At 53.5% G+C, this 25,925-nt stretch overlaps 7 protein-coding genes across 7 annotated transcripts; 4 read left to right on the forward strand and 3 right to left on the reverse strand.

Annotated features, from left to right (window-relative positions):
• Window positions 1–529: 529 nt before the first annotated feature.
• CPAR01_07427 (piwi domain-containing protein) lies at window positions 530–3,501 on the forward strand (the record flags this gene model as incomplete). The annotated part of the gene is made up of 2 exons (XM_060491696.1): window positions 530–963; window positions 1,011–3,501. The coding sequence occupies 2 exons, from the start codon at window positions 530–532 to the stop codon at window positions 3,499–3,501; spliced, it is 2,925 nt and encodes a 974-aa protein (XP_060350570.1).
• An 869-nt stretch (window positions 3,502–4,370) lies between these two features.
• CPAR01_07428 (capsule biosynthesis phosphatase) lies at window positions 4,371–7,076 on the reverse strand (the record flags this gene model as incomplete). Its single annotated transcript, XM_060491697.1, has 4 exons — window positions 4,371–5,777; window positions 5,864–6,326; window positions 6,402–6,592; window positions 6,738–7,076. The coding sequence occupies 4 exons, from the start codon at window positions 7,074–7,076 to the stop codon at window positions 4,371–4,373; spliced, it is 2,400 nt and encodes a 799-aa protein (XP_060350571.1).
• Window positions 7,077–10,502: 3,426 nt separating this feature from the next.
• Window positions 10,503–10,901, reverse strand: CPAR01_07429 (uncharacterized protein; the record flags this gene model as incomplete). The annotated part of the gene is made up of 1 exon (XM_060491698.1): window positions 10,503–10,901. A coding segment is annotated over one exon (399 nt), but the record flags the coding sequence as incomplete, so codon positions are not given.
• A 3,604-nt stretch (window positions 10,902–14,505) lies between these two features.
• On the forward strand, window positions 14,506–17,342 carry CPAR01_07430 (UDP-galactose transporter; the record flags this gene model as incomplete). The annotated part of the gene is made up of 4 exons (XM_060491699.1): window positions 14,506–15,045; window positions 15,105–15,245; window positions 15,302–15,632; window positions 15,679–17,342. The coding sequence occupies 4 exons, from the start codon at window positions 14,506–14,508 to the stop codon at window positions 17,340–17,342; spliced, it is 2,676 nt and encodes an 891-aa protein (XP_060350573.1).
• Window positions 17,343–18,762: 1,420 nt separating this feature from the next.
• Window positions 18,763–21,122, reverse strand: CPAR01_07431 (uncharacterized protein; the record flags this gene model as incomplete). Its single annotated transcript, XM_060491700.1, has 2 exons — window positions 18,763–20,324; window positions 20,840–21,122. 2 exons carry the CDS (start codon window positions 21,120–21,122, stop codon window positions 18,763–18,765), a joined length of 1,845 nt encoding a protein of 614 aa, XP_060350574.1.
• Window positions 21,123–23,060: 1,938 nt separating this feature from the next.
• On the forward strand, window positions 23,061–23,165 carry CPAR01_07432 (uncharacterized protein; the record flags this gene model as incomplete). The annotated part of the gene is made up of 1 exon (XM_060491701.1): window positions 23,061–23,165. The coding sequence occupies one exon, from the start codon at window positions 23,061–23,063 to the stop codon at window positions 23,163–23,165; it is 105 nt and encodes a 34-aa protein (XP_060350575.1).
• A 471-nt stretch (window positions 23,166–23,636) lies between these two features.
• Window positions 23,637–23,930, forward strand: CPAR01_07433 (uncharacterized protein; the record flags this gene model as incomplete). The annotated part of the gene is made up of 1 exon (XM_060491702.1): window positions 23,637–23,930. The coding sequence occupies one exon, from the start codon at window positions 23,637–23,639 to the stop codon at window positions 23,928–23,930; it is 294 nt and encodes a 97-aa protein (XP_060350576.1).
• Between the last annotated feature and the right edge of the window lie 1,995 nt (window positions 23,931–25,925).

Raw genomic sequence — 25,925 nt, forward strand, 5'->3', positions numbered from 1 at the left:
CCTTCCTCCTAGTAAAAAGTCTGGAAATATCCTCCAGCGGGTCTACAAAAAGGCCTTTCCCTTCTCTCCATTCAACTTCTTCTTCTTCTTCTTCCTCCACACATCACTATACTTTCTACAACCCAGCCTCACTGCCAACCTACTTCAACACAGACAAGGTATTTTGCCCTACCCATACATCTAACCTACCTAAGGTACCTCTCCGAAGGTATCTCTGGACAAAGGTACAAGTTTCCAGCGCTCCTGCTCTCGAAATTCGTTCATTCTCCTCAAATTCCTTCCTTCCTTCCAGGTCACCCATTCTTGACTACCTCCTTCCTCAAACGCCTTTGACAGTTGCCGACCTAGGCAGCTACAAAAAGGGCCCTCTTCCTCTTTTCCCTCTTTTCCCCTCTTCTTCCTCTTCTTCTACCTCTCAACATTGTCTACCTCTCAACCTCGTCTACCTCAGCGAGCATCGTACATACATTCACTGACCACAAACAGCAACATCTGCACAGCAATTCCACAATCTCCACGACTAGACAGGATGTCTTCCGGTTCCCCTAACCGTGGTGGTCCTGCCAGCCCTGCTAGATCCCGCTCGGGATCTCAGCCTAAGCATGGCTTCGGACCTTCCATGGGTTTCGACCCAGCGAAGCCCGAGGGCGGTGGCCCCAGCAAGGATCACGTCAACTCTCGTATCGACCCGCCCCCGGAGTCGTACCTAAATGCCGGGGAGACTCCCTTCATTCGCAGACCCGGTTACAATACCTCTGGCAAGGCTATCAACTTGGAGGTCAACCAGTTCCGCGTGAAGCAGTGGAACGACAGAATGACCATCTACCAGTACGATGTGTCGATCTCGCCCGTGCCCCTGAAGTACAACGTGGTGTTCAAGAAGGTTTGGGACTCTCCGCCTGTCCAAACAATGCTGGCGAAGTACAAGACCCTCTGGTTGAACGATGGCCGCAAGTTGGCTTGGTACGTCATCCCATTCTGAATGCCTATCTCCTCTAACACAAGTTCAGGTCGTCGGTTCCTATCAACCGTGGCGAGGAGCGCTTGAAGGTTGACCTTGACGAGGGCAAGCCCGTTCGTCCCAATGCAAAGCCGCGCGACAATTCCTTCTTCTTCGTCATGAAGGAGACGAAGAAGATCAACCTGGCGGCTCTTGAGGCATACCTTACCGGCAAGATGGACTGGGACAGCACTGTTCTGGAGTGCATGAACTTCCTCGACCACCTAGTCCGCCAATTCCCTAGCGAGAATCTTCTCTCGATCAAGCGCAATTTCTACAATGAGCGCAATCCGCAGACTATGGATCTTGGCCCCTGCTTGCAGGTCGTCAAGGGTGTCTACTCGTCGGTCCGGATGAACCAATCGGTTATAGACAAGTTTGGTCGAGGGCTCGGTCTGAATGTCGACGTTGCCAATACGGCATTCTGGAAGGGAGATAAGCTGTTGCATCTCTTCGTCAGAGACTTTCTGGGTACCTGCGATCGCAGATGGCAGGGCTTGAGCCCGCCGGACATCGCCAAGATCTTGAAGCCAGTGCGCCAGCAGGACAAGAACGGCAAGACGGTACTCACGATGTCAGATGCCTTCAAGCACCTGAGGAAGCTGGCGAAGCTTCGATTCTGCCCCAAGCACCGCGGCAAGGAGAACTGGGACAAGTCCTACACCATCAAGGGGTTCGCATTCAACCCAACCTACGGTGATAGCGGTGCTACTACTGACAGTATCGTCTTCACGAACAACGGCGAGGAAATGAACATTACGAAGTACTTCGAGAAGACCTACGGTTACAAGGTTCTGTTCCGTGACTGGCCCGTTGTCGAGACCGCAAAGGCGGGCTTCTTCCCCATGGAGGTTTGTGTAGTCGCTGCTATGCAGCGCTACAACTACAAGCTTGACCCTGATCAGACCTCGGCAATGATCAAGGCTGCTGTCACTCGTCCCACCCAGCGCAAGGCGGACATCATCAAGGCGAAGAACCAGTTGGCATGGAAAGAGGACCCCTATCTCCGCCAGTACGGTGTTGTATTTGAGGACCAGATGGCTAAAACTGTGGGCAGCCTGCTTGAGCCCCCGAAGATTCAGTATGCCAACAATGTGGTCAGCCCCGTCTTCTCTGGTCGCTGGGACTTGCGCGGCAAGAAGTTTTGGGTTCCTAACCGTGCTCCTCTAGCATCCTGGGGTATCGTGATTCTCGAGAACTCAACCAACAAAGCCAGTGCTCAGGCCTTTGCACAGACATTCAAGCAGACTTACACTGGCCATGGAGGCAAGATTACTAAAGATGCCGTCGTGATTGACAGCGAGGCCCGTAACAACAATGTTGCTGAAGCAATTGCTAGGGCATATGCCCAGATCAAGGCGAAGACTAATGCTGTTCCGCAGCTACTCTTCTGCATCTTGCGGTTCAATAACGTTGGCTCTTACGAGCGAATCAAGAAGTCCGCCGATTGTCGATTCGGCTTGCTCACTCAGTGCGTTCTTTCACGCCATGTTGACAAGAACCAGGCCCAGTACCATTCCAATGTGGCTATGAAGGTCAACGCGAAGCTTGGAGGCGTTACCTGCCGTATCCCTCACCCGTCCGGTCCTTCTAACAAGAACCCTCCTTTCTTTAAGGAAGTCACTATGATGATTGGAGTTGACGTTTCCCACGCAACTCCTGGAATCGACGCTCCCTCGATGGCAGCGATGACCATGTCGATGGATGCTGACGCCACTTTCTACTCGGCTGCTGTTGAGACCAACGGCTACCGCGTTGAGATGCTCTCTCCAGTCAGTGCCCGCACTTTCCTTGGTCGTCTCATGCCCACCTGGCACAAGCGTATGGGCCACCCTGCGCCTCCTCCCCACATTGTCTACTTCCGTGACGGTGTCTCTGAGGGTCAGTACTCACAGGTGTTGGAGTACGAGGTGGGAACGATGAAGAACATCATCAAGAACATCTACCCTACCGCCAAGCAGCCCAAGTGGACGGTCATTGTGGCTACAAAGCGGCATCATATTCGATTCTTCCCTCAAAATGGAGACAAGAACGGCAACCCTCTTCCCGGAACTGTCCTTGAGAAGGAGGTCTGCCACCCTTTCTGGTGGGACTTCTACATGTGCTCGCACGTGGCCATTCAGGGAACTGCTCGCCCTGTACACTACACCGTTCTGGTGGACGAGGCGAAGATGGGCACGAATGATCTTCAGCGCATGATCTATGGCCAGTGCTACCAGTACGCTCGCTCGACGACTCCCGTCTCCCTTCACCCGGCGATCTACTACGCTGATCTCGCCTGTGGTCGTGCTCGCGCACACGAGAACATTGCTACCTCTCAGGGCTTCCGCTCCGGCCCCAAGGCGACGGAAATGGCTGACGATTACGGCTCCCGCGGTCTTAGCATGTTCGAGGGCGAGCGTCCCACTGAGTCCCTTCCCCTGCTGCCTCTTGGTGGCAGTGGCCCTGACTCTGACCCCCAGGCATCTGACATGTTCAAGAATACCATGTGGTACATCTGAGTACGCATATCAGAGATTCCAATGGGCGACGACTGAAGGAAATGCGATGGAGTGAGTGGTGATGATGGAAGAGGCAAGCATGGATGGTTGGTAGTTGAGGGAGGATTGCGGGAGAATGAAGTTACTAGTTCCGGGTCAGTCAGGAGGATTGGCCTCAATCGAGCGAAAGTAGATAGGATTACCTGGGTGAGCAGGCCCTGCTCTGCCGAGTCTAGATAGCGAACGTTACCATTCACCAATTGCAGAGACCTTTCATGGTGATTGTGAGTTGTTGTTCCTCAGCAAAATCTGACAATCAGACTTAAGATGGAAGCTTGCTGATGCCAATGTCAACGGCAAGCCTAGCATCAACCATATCCAAAGACACACACACACACACACACACACACAATGTAAAACGAGACTGGTTTATGTACGATTTCTTGATTTCTTGGTATAGTAAGTAGTACATGACCCTCGTAGACCGACGCTGAACAACATCCATCCCTACAAGTTGTAGTTGGGAAAACCCGATCAAAACGCTTCCCCTCCTTTCCCACCCTGTAGGTAAGTACCTTACGCGATACGAACAATTTTTTGAAGCAAATGCCACCTTGTTCCCGTCCCCGTCTCCGTTCCCACATACACAACATCGATCGCTTCTCGGATGGCTTCCGACGCGACGTGTGTTCGACAGGGCTCCACATGAGCTCTCCGCTTTCTTCCACGGAAGCTTCGTCCCGAATGACATCAATGCAACCACTTCAACTCCACCTCCGCCATTGCAAATCCACCTCCACCTTTCCGATAGCTCGGCACATTATAGCCCGCGAATCGAGCGGATTGGCTTTTTGATAGCAATTATACGACATCACTGAAAGCAGATACACTTATTTCGCAGTGACGGTAACGCTGGGAATCGAGAGGTTTTCGCCCTTGCCCGAGGCGATGGGCATCTCGCGAGCCTTCTCATCCGAGCCAAAGTTGGAGCTCGCGCGCCGGCTAAGCGTGAGGCCTGACGTGGAACGGGCGCCCGGGCCGTAGTTGATGTTGCTCGCCTTGTCGAGCGTCTCCTTGCACATGCGCAGGAACACGGCGCCGAGTTCGGGTCGGTGCAGAGGGATCAAGCTGAAGAACAGGGAGGCGGTGATACGGAAGAGGGTCTTGCGGTGCAGGCGCACAGAATATGTCTCCTCGAGGAAGGTGAAGAAGTGCTCCTGGAGGCTCTCGAGGAGGTCTGAGTCGGCCTCGTCGAGGAGAGGCTTGTCACTGTCGAGAGCGTCGCGCAAGTCATAGTTGTTCGCGCTCATAAACAGGATGTGGTCGTAACCGCAGAGAGACTGGAGGACCTTGCCCAAGTCGTAGTGGATGTCACCCTCAGGCGTCAGAGTGTTCTCCAGCTGGCAGCGCACATCGATGAAGCTGACGAGCTTTTCGTCCTTAGAAAGAATGGCGTTGCTGAAGACCGGGTCACCGTGAATGACCTGCGCGTGAACACCCTTCTCCTCAGCCTCGTACGTGTCGAGGAACTCGTTGATACGGGCGAAGAGGGAGGCGGCAAGGGGACCAAGTGCATCGTACTTGTGCTGGTCCTTGTAGTAACGGCTGCGCAGCTTCGAGCCGTAGTTTGCGTAGATGTTGACGCGGTTGTTCGCCCGCGCGAGGGAGTGCTCCTCGAACTTCTTCTCTAGGGCACTGGGAATATTGAGCGTGGCCTTGTCTGTGCTACCCGTGGTGTGGACGGTGTGGAGAGCCTTGAGAAGGGAGATCAGGCGACCCTTGGTGATGGATCGACCGACCAGGAGGTGAGAGAAGGTCAAACCACGGCGGTTCTCCATGGTGATGTTGTAAGTGGTGGTGTCGGGAATGTAGTCCACGTTATATACGGTGGGAAAGACTTGGGCAATCTCGGCGGGCATGTGGGAGTAGAAGAAGAGCTCGCCGAGAATGTTCTCAGACTTGCTCGACTTGATGACCTTGTCGCCAATGATCTGGATGGTGTTGAAGTCGCGAGCAGCAATCATGCCGGCCTTCTTGGCATCGTCGCCCGTCGCAGCATCTTGTCCAATCAGGGCAGCTGGGTCCTGCTCGTCCAAAAGCCAGCCAATCTCACGCATAGTGTCGAGGTTGGCGTTGACAGCCAAATCGTCGACATATACATCGGCGTAGGGCTTGCCGAAGTGGATGTCGTGGTATGGGATCTCGTACTTGGCCAGCTGGGCAAAGGTTACAGGGCCGACGTCAGCCAGCACTGAGCCCAAGTTTCCGTGATGTGTGCGCATGCGGCGAGCCGTTTGCTGTCCGAGAGTTAGCACAAAGTTTTGGAAAACTGCAGGAAGCCACAATCTGCTTCCTGCTTGCCAAGCGCCAAGAATCGACTTACAATGATGATGTAGTGACCAGCGTTGTACAACTGCTGGACCAGGCGAATGTTCTTCTCGATGGGAGGGCAGGTGGAGTAGTCTCCGGCCACGGCGGGCACACCGACCAAGGTCATGTCGAGATCGAAGCAGAAACGGCGCTTCTTCAGCTTGATGGGCAGGTTGGAAGTATCCGTCTTGAGAAGCTTCAGGAGGTCCTTGAGCTGCTCGGGTGTGCCCACAACACTGAAGTCCTTGGTGCTGACAGGCATGCCCAGGTACGGCACGCCGTTCTGGATCATGAGGGCGATCATCTGGGAAGTGTAGTACTCGCCGACCTCTGAGCCGTCGGGTCTCTTCATGTCGAGGTTCTGGGCAGCCCATGACTTGAGCTGACCCGCGGACGGGAAAACGTATGCGCCAGTGTTTGCCTTGTTGGAGATGGCCTTCTTCTCCTGAATGTCGACAATGCGCTCCAAGCCGTCCCTGTCATAGTAATCTGTTAGAACCTGCATCTTGGCTTGAATAGGTTTGTTCGCTTTGCTCCTGGTGGCCACTCACTTGGGTTCTGTCTTGATGTAAGAGAAGATGGGCTTGTCGCCAACGTCGGGGAAGTAGAAGCAGCCGCCGTGGCCCTTGGGCATGTTACGAATGTCCTGGAGGACATCGGCCCAGTAGATGGTGTCGCAGTCGAGAGAGACAGTCTTGCGCTCGAGGTGCTTCTTGGTCATGCTCTGGGTGACGATGTAGAGCTACGAGGGATCGTCAGCGATGCGCTTCCAAGCTTGGCTTCGGCCCTCCTCGGGCGGAATTGCGCAAGGGCGGAGGAAGAAGAGGCAAGAGCGAGGGTCAAAAGAGCAAGCAACAAATCTCAAAGAAACTCAGGGAAGAACTTACCGTCTCGCTGGCACCCTTGGTCTGGTGGCGCAAGCGCAGGAGTCTGAAGTCGATCTTGGAAAACGTCTTGCTCACGAGCTGGCCAATTCTGAACTCGTCGTCGACCTCCTCGTTGATGGCCATCCACAAGGTGTCGCCAGGCTTGAGGCTCAGGTTGTCAATCAGCCATAACAGCATAGGTCGGCCGACGATGTTGATCAGGGGCTTCGGGTAGCGGTAACCTTCCTTTGCGAAGCGGGAGCCAATGCCGCCAATGGGAATAATAACATTGATGGGCTCGTGGTTGACGTCGCCATTCGCAGCAGCGCCGTTGGCAGCTGCCTTGATCTGAGGGGCCATTATATCGGATTGCTACGATGAACAGATGAAGCTCTGTTTAGTCGAGGTGAAATTTGCCAGTTGCGAAAAGCGAGCGGAGGGACGACGAGAGAGGTGTCGCAAGTCAAAGTCGGGCAAAGGTCCGAGAAATTCGAGGGAGTGGCAGATTGTCGCCAACGATGGCAATGTCTCTCTGAGCTTTTGGGTGGAACCGTGGCGGTGAGACAGCAGCACCACAACCAAAGAAGAGAAAGACGGTCTGCTTTGTTGTTGCAGGAGGGGGAAAAAACCAATAAGTGAAGAAATGCAGGAAATGCGAATCTACAATATCCAGTCCAGCATGTCACAGAAGACAAGGAAAAGAAGCGATGCTAGAGAAGGAGGATTTGCGAAATGTACGAGGCCAAGAGAAGAGGGTCGGCCGACAATGGGGAAAGGTGTCCCTCTTTCCCACCTCAGTTAAAAATGGTACGTACTCAGTACTTGTACTAGGTAGAGACAGCCGTCGGGTATTCGTAAGGTACGCACCTACAGGGCTCTGGAAATTTACACAGTAGGTACTTACCTCATGGAAGATGGAAGCTCAGGGTCGTGGAGACAATATCCCGGTAACAGCAAGCAACAACAGATGCGCGATCTCGCCCTGTGTAGCCGTAGCCGACCGTCCGTCCGTACGTACAGTGAAGACCAGGGGGGGAGAAAAAGGTTTGGGTCCTCTTTACTGCGAAAGAGTCTGAGAGAGCGAAAAAAAAAAAAAAAGTCGCCTTTTGCTATTTTAATTTTCTCCAACTGGAACAGATCCATTGCGGGCGGTAGCGGCCCCCAAACCCCATTAGGGGACCGACCTGGACCTCCACTATCCCCCTCCCTTGTTCCTGTACGCCCTGTACGGAGCTGTGCCCCTCCTCCCCTTGCCTCTTAGACTCATTTTGGTAGTGTCGAACGGAAAGACGACAAGGATAAAGGGGCTTACTCTTCAGGGGTCCGTTTTCTTCTTCACTTTCCTTCCAAAGTCTCTCTTATCGGGCCTCAGCCGTGCAGCCTGTCTCGGCACGTTGAAACTGGCAACACTGGTCTGGAACTACTGATACCTACTGTCCTGATAGTACACCATATCACCGTCTACAGTGTTTCAACGAGATCGAGTAGAAGTACCAACTCGCCAATCGAATGACTGACAGACAGGAGACAGCCACAAGTACCATTTCCAGACACGAGGTGACATGCGGTCCGCTGGAGTTTTTTTCTTGCTGTGCCGCATCGTGACAGTGGATCAATAGGTAACGCCCGTGGGACGCTTACTTCTCTCGAATCCTCGATGAGCATCGCCAATGGCGCTGTCTGCCAATTGGGTGCGCCGCCCGGGCGCGACTGCTTGACTGCTGTCAATGGATTGCGGGAGTGGAGCCGGTTGACGCCCCGGCCGGAGACAGTTAGCGTCCGAGAGAATTAGCACTGTACGCCGAACCCCTGCGGCGAGCAGACGCCCGGGCCTGCCCAGACTTTCGACGTGCCTGGCCTTGTGGGTTTCCTCGTCGAGTCCAACCTGAGTTACCAACACAACGTGTTTGGCGCAACTGTATCCGTGTGTAAATCGATCCAAAGTTGTCTCCGTCTCATCAGTCATGTCCTCGATTCTTCTCATCTCCTTTTGCTGCTCGCTGATCCTCTTTACTCTCAAGAGATGCCGCTATTTTCCGATTCCACCGTCTGGCGCCATCATCTCACTCGCGATGGGGGCCCCTCCTTGACCTTTGGAAACCCGTCGCCCCATTTTCGCAAAACTTTGGCTGGGCCAAGCCAGGGTTTCTGCCTATCGTCTGTCCAGCGCTGCAATCATACATGCCCGGCCGCTTGTTTAGCAAATGTAGGGCGTAGCTACGACGAGTAAAGATGGACACGTGTCTTAGCCATCTCGTTGGCTTGCTAGAGAGAAGCTGAGAAAGAAGGCGGCCTCTCAAATGGATTTGCCCGCTTTGACTGCTCTTGTTAGAAATCTTGACATCACCACGTATTGTACATCAGCCGAACCAGCCCGCTTGATAAGACTCCTTACCGACGCGACATCCATCTGGTCCTGATTTTGTCGTTTAATTGCGCTGTCTTAGTTCTTGGCGTGAGTTTACGAAGATCAGCCAGTGATGATGGATGTTGTAAGATCCGAGCCAATCCTGCGGGTCGCAGAGTGATGAAGAGAATCAAGCACCATCGACGGTGCAGCTAGGCAGCTGCATCTGCCCGCCTAGCCACACACTCTCGCAAGTCGCAACCACTATCCAACTATAAATCGCCCGGGGCAAGGATAGCCAGACAGAATCGCGCAGCTCATGCTGTCAGCCTTGCGTGGGATTGGCGGAGACGCAGGGGGAGGGGCGAGCGACATGGGCTGTATGCCTGTGTGTATTAGTGTAAGAAGGTGGCTTGGGCATTGGCATTGGTATTGGCATTGGCGTTAGACGTTCAGCGCAATCGGCGTAACCACAATCCATAAATCAATGCCAAGCATCGATACTGTACTGCGGGCAAACGATGAGATTGCGGCATGCAAACTGCGCAATGGACTGATTGCAATACAGCTGTGCGGTTGGCCGCTCCTGATGATTATGTCCCCTTCAGGGGCGTCTCTCATTTCAACTTGGTGCTCAACCCATAGACAAAGTTTGATGGGTTGCATATCGGGTTGCCGGTCCCATTATTGAGACTTTCGCTCCTTCTAGCGGCCCGCAAGCCATGAGAACCTTGGGTTGCGCCAAGTGTCAATGAGCGCCGGTTTGAACTTTGACGTGTAGCAATTATTATTTGACCGAAAATAGCGACCCACAATCCTGAACCCAATACTGTTGAGAGGCCAAAGTCTGTTAGATTGCTGGTTTTGCAGAGTTGTTTCTTTCTTTCGATCTATCGAAGACGGTACTCTGCCATAAACCGGATACCCACGGAAGCCTGGTGAGAGTACCTTGGAATCGAGAGACAGGATGCGGGCACCTTGTCGATAACGATAAGCGGTGTCTTGGGCTGCGTCAAGCCTTGGGAGCCGGGACAAGGCCATGTTGAGTGTGAGACTCGAACAAAGGACGTCCAAGGCGTCCAAGAGGGTCGACCCAAAAGGCGGATGCCGTCGGCGCACGTTTTGAAACCGCTGCTTGACTCGTGGTGGAGGTGCTTTATCTGGCTGTGATGAGCGGCGATGAGCAGAGCAAAGTACCTAGTTGGGCACCCTTGGTGATGCCAGGTACGTCGGCAACTTGTCGGACAGTTGGACTTAACAGGCGGAGACGGACTGTACGGAGTAGGGGAGACTTTGTACAGTGGAAATGGCACCATTTTTTGTTCCCGAAGCTACCGAGCTATGGGTATCTGATCGAGGGAAAATGCTGGGAGAATCCGGGGAATTTGCAGCGAGTCCTTGTTCAGATAAAGTTATCTGGTGTGTTTCATGACCCAAGGTTACTGCCTCACTTTTACCTTCTTCCCACCCAAAGGTCGTCCGTCCGTTGTCTGTCGTCGCCAATCCACAACCGCCAAGGTAAGGGTGCCACGGATGATATTGTCTCTTGCCCCGCCAAGACGTGCATCTTGTGTTTGAAGAACATCGTTGTCGACGAGGCGAAGCTGGCGGAGACAGCGATAGCAGTGTTGGCGGCCAAGGCGGGATGGAACGGTACGGAGAAGGTCGCAAAAGAGAGGACGAACCAATCGTCCGAGTCTTGATGCACTTGCAATGAGGCTCCAAATAGTTCCAGCTTCAGGTCTAGGGCCGCGGGACGGGTGTCGTAATTGCTGCGTCGTTGTCCGTCCGTGTATCAACAAAACTGTGCTGTGCGTCGTCGTTCTGCTTCTCGAAGCATGCCGACCATTAGTATGAAGGCGTCTGAGAGGCCGAAGCAGGCTAGGAGAGAAAAATAGAAGCAACCACTTAAGGTTTAATCCGCTGGAACGGTAGACTATGCACTCATGTCACGCGTTGCAGGGCTGTGCTGGCGACGCGTCTCCTTTTCATTGCGTCCCGCAGTTATCGCCAATTCGTCGGGTCGTTTCTGGCCAACGTGATGAATTGTAGGTAATCGAACTGGAGTGTTGTAGAAGTGGTGGTTGAGTTTGTATAGGAATCTCAGTTAGATGGCAGGAAACGTTAAGGTACCTACCGTAAGTCGCACACGGTAGGTACATGGGTACGGTGCGCTGGGAAAGTGCCGTTACCTCCATTCCAGTTTCCACCACTCCGCTCCGTGCCTTCCTGTCGTACCTCTCTTTTGGCACTGGTCAGAATCGAGACCACTTGCATGCAGGGTTCCTAGGCAGGCGTGCCCCAGTGCCCGGATACGAACCGACTTTTTTCTTCTGCACTCATCTAATCGGGGTTGGATGAAATTCATAGCAATAAGATAGCTAAGGTATTATCCGTATAGACTGTACAGATTGAGGGCGGAAATACCGACATCAAATCTTCTATAAAGTGGCTAGTAATCAAATTTGATATACACAATCCGTAGATCGAGCGCAGACACTGCGATGAAGAGTTTATCGAGTGAATTTCTTTTTGATCGCTTATCGAGGAAGAGTTGGCTCGGCGTACCTAAGGGAACAACAAGCATTTCTTCAGCTGCTTGACAATAGCCGTCATCTGTGCGATCTGACTGGGCTCTACTTCTTATCGCACGGAATTTCCAAAGACAGGGGGTTTAGAATGTCGAGCGAAATAAGCATCTCTTGCAGCCCTACTGCGTAAAAGCTATTGTCAACCATTGAGAAGCCGTCGCGGCGCCTAGAAAACGTGTTATTGGCGACGGGATGCACGATTGCGCAAGCTGATGAACATGATGGAAGATTCGCACGGAGTCCGCCCACCTACCGGACTGGAGGTCATCACCGTCATTGAAAAGGTCGTCATCTTACTGAGCGCCCTCAGAAAGAGGTTCTAATTAACGCTAATTGATTGCTGGTTGAGTGAGTGCAATGCGATTCTCCACTGATCAGTGACGGATGAGTGAGACCACCCTTGCCTCCAGCGGGCCGTACTGTGCCAACGAACGGACACATGTCGGGCACTGTACGAACCTCGGTGGCGGAGTCGCGCACCCAATCCTCTGTTCTCAGAACCCACTCTTTGCCTGCCTTACCTCAACAGTGCAAAGAAAAGGGTTGCTCCTTCCTGCGGGCTGCGACCCAGGATGCAAAAGGTACGTATCGAGCCCTGAGGTGGGTGAGGGCGGGAAATGGGACCTGCGCGCGCCGCGAACCTCAAGTGGGAAACGGTGCTTTTTTGCTAGCCCCAGGGGGAAGCGCAGCCGGAGCAAGGGGCAGCTTCCCATCTGGCATCGACACAGTACCTACACTCGTGTCATGCTCCAAGCCTAAAAAAAAAAAAAAAAAAAAAAAAAAAAAAAAGGGTGCGTACGGATAGTGTAAGGCGGTTGGCTACCTACAAGACATCGTCAAGCCTCTAGTGTAGCATCTCATCACCGTCGTCCGTTCAGCAGCTGCAACTATCAGCCTCTCTTGGAGGCCAAACCTGATTCGGATAGGTCGACACGCACATCTCCCGGTAGTTTTGCGTCGTCATTGGGAAATTTCTTCCACGTAAGTTTGGTTGGCCTAATCTTTATTGCTAGCGATAAGATTGAGTTTTGAAAGCCCCTTTTTCCGTCCTGCAGTGGCACATCAACATATTGGCGCCGGCTAGAATAGATTGGACAAACCGAAATCATGAAAATTTAGGATTCGTGAGTCCCGGGGCTAGTTGTCCTTTGCTCTCAGCTCTGGATCGCTTCCCGACAATGACTAGATGGTGTTGCCGCCACTGAACACACTGTAGTCTGGCTGGAGTAGGGGAATCACCGAGTACCATGCGCACCGTTACATTTCATGTCGAGGTTTCGTGTTTGAACAGCTTCGGCACCGGTTGCAGTCCGCGTCATGGCAGGACGAAGAGAGCTATTTCTCCTCGAGCATCGACGAGTGTATTTCCAAGCAAGACGCAGCTATACCCTGATCGCTCCATAGCAGCATGGTGTCACTTGAATCTAGAGAGTATCAGACGAGGCCATACGGACAATCGAGTCTTCACATGAAGATTTAGCTGGTCCCCTTACGACAGAACTGCATAGACAGTGCAGGTTCGACGATACTTGGGTGACACCGGTGTCCCGGCTCGCTTGACGTGGTACTGAGAGTCCCGTTGTCAGAGATCGGCTACTTTAATTCTGACACAGTGCGGCCCCTCCGGAGACCCCTTCGAAAACAGAGCCAAGCTCAAGGTTCCCCCTCGTTTGTGTCCACCTCGCAAGAGTCAACGGGAGAAGAGAGCCGGGAGAAGACAGAAGGTCGGGCGCCTACTGTGTACGGTGTATCCGAACTGGAGTCTGGCTGGCTGTAGCAGCTCCAAGCTGTGACCCCTTTTCAAAGTAAGGTAAGTGCGCCATCATCATCCTTCTCTGAGGTGACCATCGAGGCAGGTACGGATTGTACGTCAACCTTCATCCGTATACCTAGCGGCCTAGGTGCTTTTCATCCACTGGTAGACGAGACGGCGCTGCACCGTGTCTTAATTCCATCCAATGACAGCCCGTGCTATTTTCTTCGACGGACCCGCAAGAACCTGGACTTATCCGACTTCTCATTGGAAAATCGCTTGGCTCCCCCAGAGACCCCACCACAGAGAAAAAGTGAGAAAGAGCGACTACGACGGAGAGAGGGAAAGAGCACATCAGTGGGTGTGTGTGTCCCGCAACCTGTACGAAAGTACCTTTCCACCGGGTGTAGCACACACTGTACATTCGCCAAAAGTATGTCAGCAACCTCGAGTGGACACCTCCAAGGATCCATCTGTGGCCACGGCCCCCCTCCCCTTGCCTTCCCTTGCCTCGACTGCCTGCAGTGCGCTTCTGCTTGACGCTGCTCGCTCTCTACCCCGTTCCTGCTCGCCGTGGGCACCTCGCTTCCCATGCAACATCCATTCCAGCCCATTCCTCTCCAGCCTACCTTTCTTCCCGTGTAATTTCATTCCTCTCTTTTTTCATTTCTTACGGTTCTGTCCTGCGCCACCTGTCATCGCGATATTGGGACCATCGCGGGCGGAAACAACCGACGACTTTCCGACTCGAAACAAACCCAAACGAATTCATCGACGAATAGCTGCCAACTCGAATACGCATGTCGGACACGGCGGCCCAGCGAGCGTCATTCCCCCACACCCAGGAAACCTAAACACGATCAGAGAACGTCCTTTCCCACCTGCTTGCAGCACCGAACACCGCCAGCAGATTTACCGCCTGCAATTGCGAGCTGCACGCTGCATCCGAGCAGCACCTTCCTACACTCCTCGCTCGCTGGCAATCACCGAGACGCTCTTTTTGCACAACCCTCGACAAACAGCAATCGCATCTTACGTCGCGCCCCCTCGAGCCTCTACGCTGAACCGCCCTCTAGTGGCTGGCGATAATTGCCCACAATGTTACGACACGGGAGCATCCTGGGGCTCTTCTTGAAGCCCCTCAGTTGGATTCCCAGTGGTCCTCAACATGCCGCCTACGCTGCTGCCCTTGGCTTGGTCGCGATCCAGGTTGGCATTGGTATTATCATGAAGATTTCCCAGACAGGCGGATCCTACTCGTTCTCTCCCTCGGCGTCTGTCACCATCTCCGAGTTCCTCAAGATGGTGCTGTCGACCATCTTCTTCTACAACGAATGCAAGCGCAGGGTAGCCGATGGAATTCGCCCATCAACCCGGGGCGGTGGCAGTGGCTATGCCTCCATCGCCACAGAACTCCCTTTGGCCGAGAGAAGCAGCTTAGATGAGAAGCGGGAAGAGGAGGGACTGAACGGCAGTGCTAGCTCGTCCAGCACTGGCAACGTTGTTGAGAGAAACAATGGCCCGCTTCCGCCGCTCGACGTGAGGACATATTGGAGCTACGTCCGTGGCGAGGTTACCAGAGACGTGCGATATGGCTTCTGCAACTTGGCGCTCTTCTACGTGCTCATCAACAACTCGGTACGTGATTCCTACTCCGCATACTGTGTAATTGTGTTCATTACGACTAATTTCTTCAGATCTTTGTAAGCTACAAAATGGCCGACCCCGGTACGATTCAACTCACCAAGAGCGGCGTCACCTTCATCACCGCCTTGGTTATGATTGCGACTTTGAACACCAAGATCTCCAAGATCCAGTGGATTGCCATCCTCATGCAGGTCAGTGGGACGAATCCTGGTACTAAATATTTGATCTGGTCACTGACACGAAGCAGATTTGCGGTTTGATGGTGACTCAGTACAACCCCACGACAGGCACGACCTACCCGTTCAGCACCTACTTCATCTTGCTCTTCCAGGTCTTCCTAAGTGCCTCATCAGGCGTGTATAACCAGGCTCTGCTCAAGACCGACGACTCAAGCTTGCATGCCGACAATATGATTCTTTACGGAGCGGGTGCTGCCATGAACTTGTTGTGCCACTTGGTCATCAAGACGTTGAAGGCTGATGAGCCGGGATTCTTTGAAGGTTACACCAGCTTTGGCGCCATCATGGTTATTGTCAGCAATGTCTTTATTGGCCTTGCCATTACCGCTGTATACAAATGTGAGTATCCATTGGCGCTTGCTGAGCGACGTACTAACCCTCCTAGATGCCGACGCCGTCATCAAATGCTTCGCTACGGCTGTTGCGACTGGTATTCTCCTCTACGTTTCACCCATCCTGTTTGGCACCTCGCTCAGCTTCCTCGTACTGCCTGGTACTGTCGTCGTCTTTGTTGCATCATGGCTCTACATGGACAACCCGCCTCCCAAGGACCCCAACGCTGCCGCGACCAACGAGCCTCAGAAGATGTCGTTGTTCGCCAAGATGGCGGCTGTTGCGAGAAAGTTCAACAAAGTTTTCCTCGCCGTAGCCACATTCATCACCGTTGTTATCGTGGCATTCCTCACCATGTCCGAGGCCAAGATGCCCGATTTTGCCAAGGAAGGAGCAACAGCTCCATCTGCGCCATCCGGACCGAAGCCTGTCACTGGCGGCGAGAGCAAGATTGAGTCGCCATTCAAGAACACGATGGCCATGATTCGGTGGAACTCTGCTCGTCCGGAGCGCGTCCCGATGCTGCAGAAGTACGAGCCGTTCTTCCATACCGTGCACATCTCTATGCCCAACATGTTCAAGGAGGAGGATCCCGAGTTCCATAACCTTACCCACGATCAATTCCCGGGAACCTTTACCGTCTACAAGCAGGTGTCCCGTACTATGAAGCTTATCCTCGATACTCAACCCGAGATCGACGGTTTGATGTACTACCACTTCGATGCCTGGATTGACCCTCTTGGATGGACGGGTATGAACCCATACAACATCCACTTCCCCGCCATCATCGACACTGCCCCGCCGTCCCACGGTGGACCCGAGTACATGTGCCTTACCGACACCAAGAACTACAACTGGTGGGGATGGGGCCAGGACTTCCACCGCACTGCCATGGCCGCGGCCGCCGTCGTTGACAACTTTGACCTCGAGTACAAGATCAGACGCGACGAGTGGTGTGTTGGCTGGAGTGATATTTACTACATTCCGAGACGATTCTTTGCCGATTATATCTTCCTTTCCGAAATATTTGCTGGCTTCGGAGTCTTCCACGAGGTGGCAATTCCTACCATTGTCCGCATCATCGACCAAAGTCGTCGCCGCAATCCGTACCGGTCTATCATTGACCACATCAGTGACTGCTGGGGCCACTGCTGTAGCTCCAACCCCAAGATCCGCGATGTCCTCGGCGCCCGCTGCGGCCACCGTCTCAACTACTTGGAGGAAGCGCCTACTAAGGCATTCTACGACAAGCTTGACGCCCAGGCTTCTATTCTCGGCCACCCTCTCAACTCGACCAGGTATGCCATGTCCAGCGCTGATGCTGCCCACCTGTTCGATAGCGCAGCCCTGGCGAGCATCAACAACGGCGAAGCCAAGAAGGTCAAGCCGATCAACGATGACGCTTTGGAGGATGATCAGCGGGCGGACAAGCTGGCGGCAGACAAGTCCAGTGAAGAGAAGGACAAGCTCAAATCCGAGCACGCTCCCGTTGACAAGACGGAGAGCCCTGGCAATCCCAAGGCTGACCCCAGCAAGATTGCTACGCCCAAGGAAAACAAGGAGGTGCCAAAGAAGGAGGAGCACAAGGACGAGAAGAATGAAGGTGACAAGAAGGTCGATCCTAACGACGCCCTCAGGGAAGCAGATCGGGAGGCGGACGTCAAGCGGATGCTACGACGTGAAGTTGTGGCCGCTGTTGCCGGACTCGGTTATTAACCTCATATACCCCTACATTTCTTTCCTCCCCTGTATTCTTTCTTGTAACCCCCCCCCCCCCCTTGACGATACTTTGTTTGACGATGCTAAAGTAACTACTTGGGAGAGACTTTGAGCAAGGCATCGAACGGTCTGATTTAGGTTGGGCCACTACCAGAGGGGCAACGAGACACGACAATAAAGGCTGTATTGGCAGCATTGAACTGGTAGATATTTTCTCCTGATGGCATGGAGCGGCCATTGTGTGCACACCGACGGAGCGAGTGCTTCATACAAGCTCTCTGGATACGGTACGATATAGACTTTGTCAACATTTTAGTAGTTCATGAGCAAAAAAGGCTTCCTTTTTCTTTTCTCAGTATTTTTCTCTTGTTCCGGGACGGGCACCAGGCGTAAAAGAGATACGGGGGGCAATGCTCTTGACAGTCGAGGGGTGAGCGCAGAGCTTGAACAAGCTCGGTTGAGTCTGAGATTATTAGTGTGAACCGAAAATACAAGGCGTGTAATATTGAGATCATTTTGAATTCCAGAGCACGCTGTGTCCCATGTCCACGGTGACTACAAACATGCTTGTGAGAGGAGTTCTACAAGCTTCATTTAGCTGGCTATTGCCTCTGGTAATAAGAGGGGGTGATCTTCCACTGCTCATTTTCCTGGGATAGGTAGGTCAGTGTACAGGCGAGGGAGGGGCGTTTTGACTTTCGCTTTAGGCTTGGCATCCCGAGTTTTGACGCAGAGCGTGTTTTTGGATGGATATGAGGAGAGGGAGAGAAAAGAGCGGGGAGGGGGGGAGGGGAGCTTCTTTGATTGAAACACTCGTCGTTTCCCCGTTTCTTGTGTTCGCGGGCTGTATGTGGCTGTGTGTGGTATGGTATGGTTCGTGTAGTTTTCTAGAATACGGTGAGAATGGAAGCTTGACTGTGTGATGCCATTGACCTTTTCTTGTCACTTCCCGAAGTGAATACACTACGTGGCTCTCTCTATTGAACAAAATGCGAGACCGAGTATTACTTGATCAAATCTTGCGAGCTCTCGGGTTACTCTTCTGGGGCCCGTTATGAGGACAGTATGTGGGCATAGACAGGGAGCCGGGGGATGGCATATCTAGAGGCGGCTTACGCACGACAACGAAACACTTTCAAGATGTTGAGAGTAAACGATAAAAATCATAATTCGTACGAATGCCACCTAGAATGATGTGGAAACCCTGGTCCCAAAAAAAAAAAAAAAAAAAAAGCCCTCTTGTCTGAGCTCTAGAACCTCTCTTCATGCCACATGTCCAACATGGTTAGGAAAAGTCTCGCCTCGCTTCCGCTTCTCCGCCCTCTTCCGCGCCCCCCAGACTGTAAGGTCGCTTGGAAGGACGTCTACAAAGCCACCAAGATCTCTAATCACAAGGGATATCAAGCGGATCTGCTCCTCACAGCTCCTCCGTCCTCCACTTGTCCTGCGTGCTCTGCAAGGCGGAGTTCTCCCTGTACGAACCCCAGGAGCTCTTGAGCGCGACGGCCTTGAAGTCAAAGGTGATGCCCTGGTCGTTGGTTCCCGTGCCGCGGGAGAGGACGATGCCGTCGAGGGGCTTGTCGGTGAAATAGAGCATGGTGCCAGCCTCGACGCCACCGTTGACGTAGACCTCGAGGACGGAGCGGTCGAGAATGCCGTGCAGCTGAAACTCGACGTTGCCGCTGGAGCCCTCGCTTGAGGCAGCCTCGAGGGCCTGGACGTTGGAGACGCCAAAAGTGCCGGACCTATCCCACACTGCGCTGGCGCGACCAATGTTGAGGCTGGCGATGGGTGCCCCGCTGTTGGATGTGCCAGTGAAGTCAAAACCGAGGGAGACTTGCTCCGTGCCGTTGGACTGAGAGCCCTGGAAAGCCAGCTGAGCTGAGGCCGTCGAGCCTTCTTGGAGGAGAGACTTGGCCATCTTGACGGTCAAGGTCCACTCAACGGCCGGGTTGTAGTCGCGGATGACGGCGCTGCTGCCCTGAATGCCCGACACGTCCTTCTCGTCAAGAATGGGGTTCCAGCCGGACGTCGTGCTCGCGAGCTTGGACAGGTCGCCGGCCGGCGCTGACATGAGTCGGTTGGTGTTGGAGTCCAGCCAGTGGCGGCGCACACCACCCATGCAGTGACGCCATCCCTCTTGGTCGGTCGGCGTGCAGCACCCATAGAGCGTAGCGTCGACCGCCCATGAGACGGAGTATGCATCTTGGTTGGCGTCGTTGAGATTCTGGAAATGGAAGAAGGCGGTGGCGTACTTATCAGGGCCAAAGTCAAAGTCGTAGATGGAGAAGGTGTCCTGGCGCGAGAAGATTCCTCTCCGCGAGCCGAGGCTGGCGGGCACATCTGGGGTGAAGGTGGTGCCGTCCCACTCGCCGGTGATGTACTTGACTGCAGCACCGCCAGTCGGGCCGCCGCCTCCCAGGCTGAGAGTCAGAACCCATTTGGCGCCCACGATGCTTCCAGACTTGTCCTTGCGGGGGATCTGGAGGAATTGGGGGCACTCAATGAGGCCAATGTTGCGCTGAGGATTCCAGATGGATGACTGCGTCCAGTTGACTAAGTTGGTGGAGGTGTAGAAGGCGACTTCACTCTCGAGGGAAAGGACCATGACCCAGGTGTTGGTCTCATGGTGGAACGAGGGCTTGGGGTCGCGGAATCCGTGTCTGTTGAGCGAAATGATCGGGTTGTTCTCGTACTGGTTGAAAGTCTCGCCGCCATCGTATGACCATGCAAGATGCTGGGATTCCTGATCAGGCTCCCATGAGGTATAGTAGGCAATGATGTTGTCCTTTCCGCTTGTCTTGTCAGACGGGAAGAAGCCAGACGTGTTATTCTTGTCGACGACGACGCTTCCTGACCAGATGGAGCCATCGCGCGCAGTGGCGGGAATGGCAACAGGATGGTCAACCCAATTGTAGAATTCGGTGGCCGTCGTGTGGCCCCAGTTCTTCACGCCATCGCCCGCGACGTTGTCGGCATCTGAGTCAAAATAGTCAGCGGTCAAGTTCTGAAGATGTTTAAAACATTAAAGCCAGGCCAAGCTTGGCATAGTCTAATCGAAGCAGTGACACATGGCATGCCAGATTGAGATGCATCGCAGGGAGAAGAACATGTAATTACGGCAAGGTAGGTAGGGTAGGGAGAGCATGCGGTGTGTCTCATTCCGCGCCAAAATGCGGGGGTGGAATTGCAACGCTCATCATCGCGCATGTGATGTTTCCGTCTTTGGCAGAGGCGCAACCCTCACGCCAACGGGAACTAGCACGTGTGCAGAATGCAGATCCAATGAAACGGGCAGAATGGCGCGCCATTGACATTGCACAAGGCAAACATTGGTAACCGCTCGCCCGGAACCTGCGCAATGTGTTGCACAACTCAAAACCGGTAACCGCGGCTTTGGGAGGTGTTTCCAGCACGGTACTTTGCGTTTGGGGAGTTGGGGAATAGGTGGATTGAAATGGGTAGGGGAAAAGGCGGCAATGGAAAAGACTCACATTGGTAGTACATGTGCCAGACACCGTCCGAGTCGACAAAGAGGCCGTTTGGGTCATTAAGCCATTCGGCGGGTGGTGAGAAGTGAATTTGGGGCCGCCAGCGGCCGGATCTGTCGGCTGCTTGTCTCGCCATGATTGCTGCTGGAGATTCGGGGTCTATTGAGCGTTTGAGGTCTGATGAGAAATGGGCGCGTTCTGCATCGGAGAAGAAGCCGGGCAGAGCGTATGACGGTGCTGCGAGCAGTGTCGACAGAAGCGATGTGTAGAAGAGATGCTGCCTCATGGTTGCGAGAGTTCGGCTCCCCGGTCCTTAAGAGAGAACCACCTGAGCAGTGTCAAGGTTTCGGCCAAACGGTGCGGCGGCGGGTAAGGGGGTGCTGTTCCCTGATCGACAGACTTCGGATGGGGGTGAGTAGCGCAGCGTGTCAGCTTAAAGGTAGAGTGACTTTAGGACGAAGCTTGCGTAAAGGTAATTCAATGGACTGTAAGTCTGAGGCACAAAAAGGCAAGGTAGTTCAACTGAGAGGGAACACCAAGAAGTCCGGGGGTGAGACAATATGGGGGAAGAGAGAGAAGGTATAGTTCTTCGTTCACGAACGAGCTAGAGAAGAGCGGGAAAAGAAATGACGGATCTGGAGCGAGGACAGCGGGTATTTAATCACGAAGAAGCAAACGAAGGTGAATCAAACCTCGGGAGGTGTCTCTCACAACATGCAGTAGGTAGCCCACAGCCAAACAGCAAGCAGTAGACAGGAAAAAAAGGAAGAAAAAAACGGCAACGGCGAACTAGTCGCAGTGACATTGGCTTAGCTTGGCCTCCGCTGGCTGAGTAGCGGTTGCACCAGCGTCGGGGCAAGTCAATGGCAGGCCGCAGCGGCAGACTGACGAACAGGATGTCCAGTGCCATCATCTCAACTGGGCTGCTTGCTGCCAAAGAACAGAGGGGTACTTCGTACTTCCCACGAACGGAATCATGGCACTGGACGCCAAGGACGCAATGGGGAAGGGGCCATCGCACACCATGCGTCCAAGACTGGTCTCATGACTCTCTGTCTGGTTGGCAGGTGGCTGGCTCTCGTGGCCTCCTTTTTTCTGCACTCGTTCGCAAACCACGGCTTACACCCCGCGCCAAGTTGGCCCATCTCCAACTTTTTTTTCCTTCTAGAAAGTTGGGGTAAGGTAGCCCTCAGGGGGATCTGTGCCCCCCCCAACTTGCGGTAAACAACGCTAGATTGTGTTACCATAAAAGGGAGTGTGCGTGAGAGAAAGAGAAGGGAGAACAGGCATGGTGTGAGGTGAACCACCAGCTGATTGATTGTGAATTCAACTTCAACCCCACCAAAACAGCTATTCCAAAGCGGCCGGCGGTACGGATAGGGACCGGGACTGCATCGTACGCCCCGGACTGGCAAAGAGGGCCCGTTCCCGTCCCTACTTTCCCCGGATTTCCATTGGTCATGTGGCCAGGATTTGCGATGCTTGCATTGTTGAAGGCGGTCTAGCGTTGGGCTGATCAACTTGGATTGTTGTGACGTTCTGCAGCGATTTTCCATGATGGAACCATGTATCTGGGGAACGGATGCGGGGGTTGATTGTTTACTGCCTTTCGACGGGGACAATGCGCTCAGATTTCTCAATGTTCCATCAAGAAACAACAATAGAGGAAGAAAACAATGACCATGTGAGCGACCTAATCTTGGCTCTCCGAAGTAACGTCGGTGAAGCTGAAGTCATTGAATGGCATGTGGATGAGACAGAAAGACAATGACCGAGGAAGGTGTTGATGAGGGGGAACTGGCAAACAGGAATCGCTTTCCTCCGGGCACCTCAGTGTTCGAGATGCGGGGCTCAAAAAGTGGGTGGCCTCTGCCCCTCATCACGTAAGCATTCGTATTACCTAAGTTAAGTTGTCAAGGGAGGACATTGAAACAAAGAAGGGAAACTGCCCCTCATTCACGCTGGGAAAGAACAATGTTTGGCAAGGTCACAGACCAAGGCGGAAAGGACTTTCCTTTCCATTCCTCCTGCCGTTTCCCACGTTGCTCGTGACTTTCAACAGACTTATTTTTGCGGAAGCCAAGACGGACCGGAAGGCAACCTATGGGCCAGTCTGAAGTGACGCTGTTTGTCTCGGCTGCTCTTTGCTCCGACAGTTTGCCCTCCTGAAAGATGGCCGCATTGTCAACATCGTTCCCAAGCGCCGTCTGACTCCTTTGCGCGCATGTCCACACCATTTCTTCAAATTCTCAACGTCACAACTGCTACACTCCAAGTACTCCGTCATCCTACCCTGCCCTACTCGAACCATCAGACCGCCAGATCGTGAACGCCTTTTGGTGTGTATCATCTCACATCTGCCCATCTTCCGGTCTCCCCTCTACCCAGGATATGTCCACCCTAATTTGTGGCCGAGGAACCTTTGAGAGATATCTTCTAGATCACCTGTCGACCAACAAGGTGCAACGGCGCGCGAGATCTCAGCAAGACATGGATCGACACCGAGTCAGAGACATGGCGCCCACGCGATGCCGGCCCTAACCGCAACTTTCACCTCCAAACCTGTACCACCCGAGTCATGATGCTCAAGTCACCAGCACTTGGCACTTGTTCTTACGTTACTTCAAATATGCATCGCAAGTCTCTTCAGGCCACGAGGCAGCGGTGATCTTTTGTCCGTCTCTCTCTCCGTCTTGCCAGCGCTGCCTACGTCAAGCATCACGGTTGTGGATGACGATATTTGCTGCCCTCACATATCACATCTTGCATCGCCACGAGACAACGACAACACTCGCATCGCATGCGATGCAACGTCCGAGCGAGACTAGCATGGCATTTGCTGACTATCATTACAAACAAAGCGAGGCTTCATGGCCATGCCCACGTTCGTGCCGGCCCAACTTCGGCATCCGACTGTGTTGCCAGAGTCACCGGCCCAGGAACATGTCCAGACGTTACATTAGACGCAAGACCCTTGACAGCCTGGTCTCTTGTTGGCCGCTGGGCATGGCAGTCATTGACACCACATGTGCTCCCCCGCCTTTCTGGCTTTTGGCTCGACTACCACGTGACGAACATCCCCCTCAGCTTTTGAGTTTCGGTGCATTCAAAACCTCTACTGTTGCCAGGTCCCCTTGAAAGAAAAATCATCAATAGAATCGCCAACTCTGGAACCTCGTGGAGCAGAGGAATGCAGCCGAGGCGTCTCTCCTTGTAGGGCCGCCGTCTTCGCCGCCCTGTACGATGACACGCCACGGTCAGTCTAGACTTGGTCGTTTTACTTGAATCAATGAAGCTGCTACCACAACAACTTCATGACTCTCGTCAACATCTTCAAGCCAGCCGTTCACGCGCCCTCGGCTTTCCTCATTTGGAAGTCTTCCGGCCAAGCAGTCGTGAGGGTTCTGCTGCTGCCCGTCGTCCGCTACCATCGAGCATCGTGGTGGGGACCCGGATGCTTAGCTTCAAGACTTAGCATTAAGATGCGCACTATTGATGGGCCTGTGGACGGAGCCGCAGATGTTGCTGCCCACGCGGCCTGGCCTAGACTTGTCTGCAGTCGGAATGCTCAAGGAATACGATCCAGTCTCGCATGTGGCGCTATTTGCGAACATTCCCTTGATCATGATTTTTACTAACAGCGCAAAGCTCGCGATATTTCCTGCGGCTGGGTCAGCTTCGCATTAACTAGCAGTCATCTAGTACGCTCCGTTCTGGAGAATGTGCCGAGGAAATACTGGAGGCGGAGCCCAATGCCAAGAGGCCATCGGCGGAAGATGGCCGCGTCGAGATTATCAGATGAGCTTGATTCATGCCAGGGGCAAGGCGAAGCGAACGACCAATGACGTGCGTATTTTGATCAGGCTAGCACTTGAGGTTGTCGCTAACGTAGGTAGTCGTTGAAGAAAAGGGTGCTCTCGGGCAGAAGCCGTTGAAAGGTATGATGGGATGGAATTCCGACCATCTGGTTGAGCTGCAGACTTGTGCTCTATCAGTTTTCTCTAATCTTTGGAACCTTACTCTTGTCTTCGGTTCCATCATCTTGGATATTGTGTCCTTGAGAGCACTTTCCGTCACGAAGGAGTATCGCTGCGGCTCCTTGGTAGTCTGGTCTCGTGCCCCCCTTCTGCCCAAAAGCTCGGTGAGAGATGACATTGAAGGATGGGTTGGGCGAATAATGGCGCGCCAAAACTAAGGTTGAGCGGAGCCCAACGTGTGAGTGCTGGGCAGATATGCAGGTTGCCCAAACCGACCAACGGCGAGCCCCAGTTCGATGTTCCGATCATCTCCAATTGGCTCATCTTCACTCCAACATGCTCCAATATGCTGCCCACCCTGCGTTATCAGAACCAATGCCAGTCTTTGCTAGCGAATGGTAGCCACTGCTAGCCTCTAAACTTTTGAGGCCCCCTCCTCTCCGATGCACCGCCCCGCCGTGTCCGCCAGATCCAGCACGTCGAATCTGCGCTCACTTTACTTAAGTATCGCCACGGCCCGGCTCCTTGTCCGTGAGTCAAAAAGGTCTCGACTCTCCGCTTTCCCCCACGTCTGCAAATCCTTGACTCCCGAGAAACCCGGAACATTCAATCCCGCCACCCCGCGCCGCCATCAGCCTCATCCCGAGAAGCTTGTCTGAATCTAGCAACCCGGACGTAACTCAATCTCCATTTATATAACCTCGACCGTTATCCCATCTCATCTCAACTACTTCCCGCTCTCGGACCTCGACAGCAATCCAAACTAGATACTCCAAGCAAACCGCTTCTGGAGAATCATCTCAACCTCACATCACATACCTAACGGAATGGCCCGATAGCATCCCCACGCTCCAACCTCAACTGCTCGTCACAAAACACCAATACCTTTTTGGTAGCCTCCCCGGAGAATCATCTTCTATTCTGAGAGCCGCATGCGGGGAATTTCCCCGCCTACTCTTTGACTCGGTCAAAGCACCCTTACACCCCAGGGCTCGCTGTTGCCTTTGGATCTGTTAACCGCTTAACCGTCCTCCCCATTTCCGACGACCCTCCCCCCCTTTCGAACGGGTCGGTCTAAGCCTTGATCATCGGATCAGGTCTTCAACACTTCT

Source organism: Colletotrichum paranaense (assembly GCF_030867605.1).
Source record: "Colletotrichum paranaense strain IMI 384185 chromosome Unknown Scaffold_5.1, whole genome shotgun sequence".
NCBI lineage: Eukaryota > Fungi > Ascomycota > Sordariomycetes > Glomerellales > Glomerellaceae > Colletotrichum > Colletotrichum paranaense.